Raw genomic sequence first — 7842 nt, 5'->3', positions numbered from 1 at the left:
AAAACCTAAACCGCTCTCGCGTGGTTAAGCATTAAACATGTGATTTCTAAATCCGACTAATTAAGTGACCCTCGCCTAAGCAATTAGTCCAACAACCATAGATTAGGAGATCAATCTAACCTAGGTCAATAAGCACAAAAATCACATAAAACCCTAATTACAAACCACCCCTAATCAACTAATCATCACACAACTATCATAAGCAACCCCCAAACAAGGGGTTTAGCAAAACATAACTACTCTAACATTAATCACTAAACAACATTCAATAAACATATTAAAAGTAAGAAAGATTACCTTAAGTAGGTTGTAGAGCACTAACATAAACAAGATAATGAAGATTCAATAATAAAAGTTTGCATTAATAAGGATCAATCCCAAAAAGAATAAAATTTGGAAATTCTGTATGAAGAACACCAAGAACAATAAAGATTCCCACATAAAAGTGAGAGCAAAAGGAATTACAACTACACTAAAATTGATGTCTCCTACACTAATGTGACATACCCTAAAAATAGAGATAAAAGTGTTTATATAATACTTTCCAAAAAGGGAATGAAAACAACCTATTACATGAGTGTTTGGCCAAATAAGGAAGTGGGCCTCAAGCCTTGTGTCTTCAAAATTCAAAATCTGAGCCCAATGTTTAACCTTTGTCTCGATCGAGACATTCATTAAAGGAATGTGTCTCGATCGAGACAAGCTTCTCCAAAAGCTACTGCTTGAAATTCCTCTCTTGTCTCGATCGAGACACTTCCATAAGTGTCTGTCTCGATCGAGACAGGCTTCAATCATGGCTTTTTCGACAAGACTTCGCTCCTTGTATTCTTTGTAGATTCCTTCACATTCGTTGGCCAAAAACACTCCAAAACGCTTCAATGCCCTGAAAAGCTCAAACACATAATAAGGCACACAAACACCTCAAAATGCACGGTAAATAGCATAAAAACCTAATGAAACGACTCTAGTAAATAGGAGTATTTTACACCTATCAGACCCGCCTCGATTGGAATATGATATCATCCACAAGAATAAAGACTGAATCCCTAATGAATCAAACAAAGTGCGTCGACCCCGGGATTCAGACTGATTGCCAGATCTGCCTATATTCTCGATTATCTTTCCTATTTGGATACAAACTCCAACTTAGGAAGATAACCTTTAACTTACGAAGACGAGACCATTTAGGAAGACGTTCTTAAATATGACTCATGTCTGAATAAGGAATAATACTCCTAATCAGGGTCAAATCCTACAAAATAGGATTCACCTTCTTATTCTAACTCTACAAGGTATACAATCATCTACTATAAAAGAAGTTTGAGGTATGCCTAAATACACAACTACATTACATACTAATTGCTCAAAGCATAAACTGATTTTAGCATCGAAGAGTTAATCGGACAACCACCATCCGGTTAGCTTCTACTCTGTTTTGCAGGTTTCATCACCAGTTCAGAAGGCAGACTCCATCAAAAATCTAAAAATGAGTATTTATATGAAATTGTTGCAATTTAATTACCAATTTATTTGTAAAATATTAAAATAAAAAATATGAATATATTAGATTAATAGATGATATCACTACTGGATTTCAGTGATTTTGCGACGGACAATTCCGTCGCAAATCACTCATATTCCGTCGCAAATGTGTATTTGCGACGGAATTAGTCCGTCGCAAAAGCTCTGGTCGCTAAAATATTAGCGACCAGAGCGTCGCAAATATGGCGACGGCCAGCCCGTCGCCATAACCAAACACACCGTCGCCAATGTCGTCTCCCAAAAAATGAAAAGGGAGACGTATTGGCGACGGATTTAAACAATTTGCGACGGAATTATTTCAGTCGCAAATATTGACAATTTGCGACGGAATCAAGTCCGTCGCAAAATGGTACAAGTTTGCGACGGAATCAATTCCGTCGCAAATTGTCAATATTTGCGACGGAATTGATTCCGTCGCAAACTTGTACCATTTTGCGACGGACGTGATTCCGTCGCAAATATAGTCGCAATTTGGACAAAATTATCTATTTTCCGTCCGTTTTTCCTATTCAATTCACGACGATTAAAATCTGTAAAATCTATTATTTGCAACTCTCATTAAAACTCAATTTCCAAAAACGACCGATTTCATATAAAAACATGTTATATTTTACATATTGTAAGAAAATATATAAAACAAGATAACACAAAATGTATAAAAGTGACAAAATACAAAATGTCAGAAATACAAACGTGACACTACAAAGTCGGAGTGTCGTCATCGTCTGAAGGACCTGGGGGTGGGCGATACTGCGGAGGAAGAGTCTGCATCATCTTCGCCATCTCGGCCTGAATAATCTCGGCCATCCTCTCATTGGTTCTCGCCTGCTGGGCACGGAGATCCTCCACCTCAGTGGTAATCTGGCGCAGTCCGTCCTGGATCCCCGCCCGCACACGCCGCTCGATCTCCTCCTCAGTTCGCTGTGACTGTGTGGACCTGGTCCTCGCCCTACTAGACGTCGTCGTATCCACGTAGGCACTAGTCGCTGAACCCAACCCGTAGACACGCCGCTTCTTGTTGACGCCCTCGATATCCAGAAATAGCTGCGTCTCGTCGACTTCTGCTGTGCTAGACGAACCACCCTCTCCGGTCGGCGGCTGCGATGCAGCAGCAAGTCTCTGAGCAATTGCATCCTACAAAAAGATTGAAAAACATATATATCACATAACGGCTAATTAAAACGTACAACATATGAAATGTAAGTATAAATCCTAACGAAAATTCGGCAGCATTTCCTCTATAATTTGATCAACACCCATTTTTCAGGGACATCCTGCAAACATATAGATTTCATATACAACCCACCGGCTGTTAACACACCTAATTTAACATTTACAATTTAAATTAAAACACATTTTACACTAATTTAATCTAACACTTGAGTAAAGTAAAACAACTACTAAAATTAGATTGTTTATGACTTACACTCATGTCTTGGGCCCTCTTGTCTACCATGACACCCTTATCAGCTTTCGTGGAGTGCATCCGAGTATACAGCTCCGTTGCGGTAGGCTTGCGGCCGAGCTCGTCAGCCTAAAAGAATAATAAACAATTTGTTAGTTCATCAGAAAATCAGAAAATAAAAGATAGTTATAAATAAAAAAAGAATTCTAGAAACAAACCAACACATCCATATGTCTGATGGCGGAACGGGATCCCCCTGTGTGGCGTACTGGTCCGGAACCGGCTCCAGCAGGCTCGCTCATCCGATTAGCGCGAGCTACATCGGACTTCTTCTTCTCGTCCTCTGACGCCCAGACGGCCTGCCAGGAATCCCAGATATCTTGGCTGATCGAGGTATGTTTTCCGTCCTTCTCTCTCATCCTGTGAATAACGTCCTTGTATCGGTTGGCAGCATGCGTCATGAATACACCTTTGATGACGTCGTCGCTGTAATCCGCCGTATCCCACCAGTATTCCTTCTGCAAAACATAAACACCAAGTTTGAGTTAGTAATTTTGCGTTAGTCTAAAATCAAACTTTAAAATTAACAATTTATTACCTTAAATTCCTCCCAATAGAAATCTCTCTGCTCTGGAGTCAGAAACCGCCAGGCTCGCCCATTCTCGAACCAGCACTTTCTAAAGATCTCCCGCATAGATCGGGAGACTGGTCCAGAGTTCAACAGCCTCTCCCTGCGAGGTTACAGCAAACTTTTATTACTTTCTATAGCAAAACGATAAAACAAATTAAACTAACAATTTACATTCTTACCTGCTGGCGTCTGGGAAACACAGTGCCCTCCCCTGATCATCCAGCTCTGCAGGGGGCTCTCCTGGCTGTCGGGGCTGAACGGGGGGTGCCGCCTCCACCTCCTGCTGCTGATCCTGAACAGGGATATCCTCAACAGGGGCACGCACAGCTGGGTTACCCCGACCACGACCTCTAATTTAATAATTTAACATAAATAATAAACAAACTTTTTTTAACAATTTAACCTAATCAATTTCTAAAACTAATTAATATAAACTAAATAAAAAAAACTAACCGTTAAGGGAGCAATAAAAGCAGCAAGGGAAGACGAACTCTGGCGGCAGGGCAGACGATTTCCGGCGGCGGCAGGCAGACGAACTCCGGCGGCGGCAGGCAGACAAATGGCAGCGGAAGTCGCGGCTGCTGTCAGTTTATCAAAAATTAGAAAAAAATTAAAAAGAATAAAAAACTAAACCTAATAATCAAAACTAATCTAAAGTAGAGAGAAGAGAGGGAAACCGGCAGTGACAAAGGAACTCCGGCGGCGGCCGACGAACTCCGGTGGCGGTAGCGATGACTGCAATTTTAACAAAAAATAAAAAAAATTACAAACAAACAAATAGATTTTGGAGAGAACGGCGGCGGCCGACGATGTTTAGTATATGTACCTGAGGGCGGCGGCCGATGGGTTTTGAGAGAAAATAGGTTTTTGAGAAAAAATAGAGAAACGGCGCTGTGATTTCACGAACTGTTCAGTTCGTGAAGTAGGTGAAGATTAGCGACGGACTGGAGTCCGTCGCCAATCTCTTTAACTCCATCGCAGCTGTAAGTGAAACGCACCGTTTCACTTACAGTGCCTTTTGCGACGGATACATTGTTCCGTCGCTAGTTAGCGACGGAATATTATATCCGTCGCTGATTTGCGACCGACTATTTGTTCCGTCGCAATTTTTGGCACCAAAATTTGGCGGGAGACTCCCCGCCAAATTTTGCGACTGCCTATTATATATTGCGACGGATCTGTCGTCGCAAAATATGGCGCGGACACTCCCGCTTAATATTTGGGTATATTTTGCGACGGATAGACGTCCGTCGTTGATTCCGTCGCAAAGGAGGCAAATTAGCGACGGAATTTCAGTCCGTCGCAAATTTCCGTCGCTAATTTGCTGTTTTCTAGTAGTGTATTGAGTAAAAAAATGAATAATAGTCCTTTGCAATTAAATATTAGCTACCGAAGAAAATTATGTAAAATCAGGGAGTATTAAAATAAAAAGTGTTTTTTCATATAGGGCAGTAAAGTCATTTACAAATGAAAAAACAGAAAGTGAAGTGTGATAAATAATATGTGGATTGCTAAAATCTCCACCCAAAGTAAATTTGTATTTAGAAAAAAAAAATAGGTGTTGCTTTCTGTTCATACTCATGGCAAAGAAAAAATTAAGGTTTCATTGATATAGTCATGGCGGATCATCCAGGAATTGATTCCAGCAGTTTTTTAAGAGGAAGATTGATATGTAAAATCTTGCGCGTTAGATCATTAAAGAGAATGCATACATTTAAGATTGAAGAAAAATAAAACAGAAAAAAACCACTAAACATTAAAATGAACACCATGCCCTTTTAATTAAATAAAGGGCAAACTCTAAAGACCCCTCACTTGCTCTTGTAATACCTTTTATTTCCTTCAATTTCACTAATGTTTTTATTTACATCATAAAAAATTATAAAAATGTCATTTATTTCACCATCATCACCATGAGAACTCTCCACCCCTCTTGAAGAATTCAAAATATCACCACTAAAATTAGACCAATTATGAATTATTTTAATTAGGAGGGGACCGATATTTTTGGATTCGTTGAAATTACTTCGGAGGATAAAATGGAAAACAGAATCGAATCGAGCCGGTTCGATAAGCATTAAACATGTAACAATCAATAAATTATCTTCCTTAACGGGCTTATCAAACTATATATTCAAATCATAATATTTTTTGAGTTCTTTAATACTACTCTCCAAACTTCCAAAAGAAAGAGAAGGGTATATGAACCGACATAGGTATAACTTTGCTATTGGGAAATGAACTCGTTGTCTTAGGTGTCTTCATAATCGGATCTGTTTTCCAAGAACACTCTAGCCATACTTCACTCCCAGTAGGCGTAAATCCTATAGTATACAAACTAAACCTTAAAACCTTAATATCCATGGAGAAGTGTTCCAGAAAATTAACTCGTTTATAACATTATTTAGTAATATCATGGTGTGTTATATCATGCCAATGTGGCCTAACACATTATCAATAAAAATGTAAAATATATCGTATTAATATTACTTAAATTCGATTTATTTAAATAAATATATTAAATATATTATATTAATATAATTTATACTTTTGTTTATATCAATAAATTCAGCATATCACGCTAATATGATTTATATTCGATTCATTTATAATAAATGAATTAAATGGGCCGTATTATTTAAATTTATATAAATAGTCGTATCTTTTGATAGTCCTTCTTGTATTTATTTAAAATTTAAATTTATTGTGACTTGATGAATATCTGAAGTGCTTGTGATAATTAAGAGTTAGAAGTGATTATTGGACAGTGTTTGGACATTAAATTCTAGACTAAGAAGTCAACCCGGTGTGCGGCACGCCCGCACGGCAGGCGTGCATAGATGTGCGACACGCCCGCACGGGCGATTATCAATGAAGATTAAATTCTTTTCCAAAAAAAAATATAGCATATGCTAAATTTAGCACATATTAAAGATGCGCTAAATCGAAATTAGCATCCCATTTTAAAATTGAATTGCAGATGCTCTTAGCAAGAGCATTTTTCTATTTTAAGAATTAGAAAATTATTTTTGTTATTTTTTAAGTCATAGCTAATAATTGTAAAATTTAGGTGCTGCTTTCTGTTCATACTCATGGCACAGGAAAAATTAAAGTTTCATTGTTATAGTCATGGCGGATCATCTAGGAATAGGAATAGATTCCAGCAGTTTTTTAAGAGGAAGATTGATATTAAAATTTTGCGCGTTAGATCATTAAAGAGCATACATACATTTAAGATTGAAGAAAAATAAAACAGAAAAATAACACTAAACATTAAAATGAACAGCGTGCCCTTGTATTTAAATAAAGGGCAAACTCTACAGACCCCTCACTTGCTCTTGTAATACCCTTTATTTCCTTCAATTTCGGTAATGTTTTTCTTTGGATCATTAAGAATTATAGAAACGTCATTTATTTCACCAACATCACCATGAGAACTCTCCACCCCTCTTGAAGAATCCAAAATAACACCACTACAATTAGACCAATTATAAATTGTTTTAATTAGACGGGGACCGATATTTTTGGATTCGTTGAAATTACTTCGGAGGATAAATTGGAAAACGGAATTGAATCGAGCCGGTTCGATAAGCATTAAACATGTAACAATCAACAAATTATCTTCCTTAACGGGCTTATCCAACCATATATTCAAATTATAGTACTTTTTGAGTTCTTTAATACTACTCTCCAAGCTCCCAAAAGAAACAGAATGGTATACGGAATTTTTATACGATACCGACATAGGTATAACTTTGCTATTGGGAAATGAACTCGTTGTCTTAGGTGTCTTCGTAATCGGATCTGTTTCCCAAGAACACTCTAGCCATACTTAACTCCCAGTAGGCTTAAATCCTATAACATACAAACTAAACCTTAAAACCTTAATATCCATGAAGAAGTGTTCCAGAAAATTAACTCGTTTATATCATTATTTGTTGAGTTCTTTAATACTACTCTCCAAACTTCCAAAAGAAAGAGAAGGGTATATGAACCGATATAGGTATAACTTTGCTATTGGAAAATGAACTCGTTGTCTTAGGTGTCTTCATAATCGGATTTGTTTTCCAAGAACACTCTAGCCATACTTCACTCCCAGTAGGCTTAAATCATATAGTATACAAACTAAATCTTAAAACCTTAATATCCATGGAGAAGTGTTCCAGAAAATTAACTCGTTTATAACATTATTTAGTAATATCATGGTGTGTTATATCATGCCAATGTGGTCTAACACATTATCAATAAAAATGTAAAATATATC

At 37.5% G+C, this 7842-nt stretch overlaps 1 protein-coding gene across 1 annotated transcript; it reads right to left on the bottom strand.

Moving 5' to 3' along the window:
- Positions 1 to 2179: 2179 nt before the first annotated feature.
- Positions 2180 to 5942, bottom strand: LOC126678487 (uncharacterized). The gene is made up of 8 exons (XM_056105518.1): positions 5880 to 5942; positions 4256 to 4313; positions 4028 to 4159; positions 3758 to 3926; positions 3546 to 3678; positions 3166 to 3465; positions 2969 to 3076; positions 2180 to 2676 (listed from the first exon to the last, which is right to left on the bottom strand). Exons 1-8 carry the CDS (start codon positions 5940 to 5942, stop codon positions 2242 to 2244), a joined length of 1398 nt encoding a protein of 465 aa, XP_055961493.1. The 3' UTR covers positions 2180 to 2241.
- Between the last annotated feature and the right edge of the window lie 1900 nt (positions 5943 to 7842).

Source organism: Mercurialis annua, linkage group LG4 (genome assembly GCF_937616625.2).
Source record: "Mercurialis annua linkage group LG4, ddMerAnnu1.2, whole genome shotgun sequence".
Classification (NCBI taxonomy): domain Eukaryota; kingdom Viridiplantae; phylum Streptophyta; class Magnoliopsida; order Malpighiales; family Euphorbiaceae; genus Mercurialis; species Mercurialis annua.
This window is presented reverse-complemented; position numbering and strand designations above follow the sequence as displayed.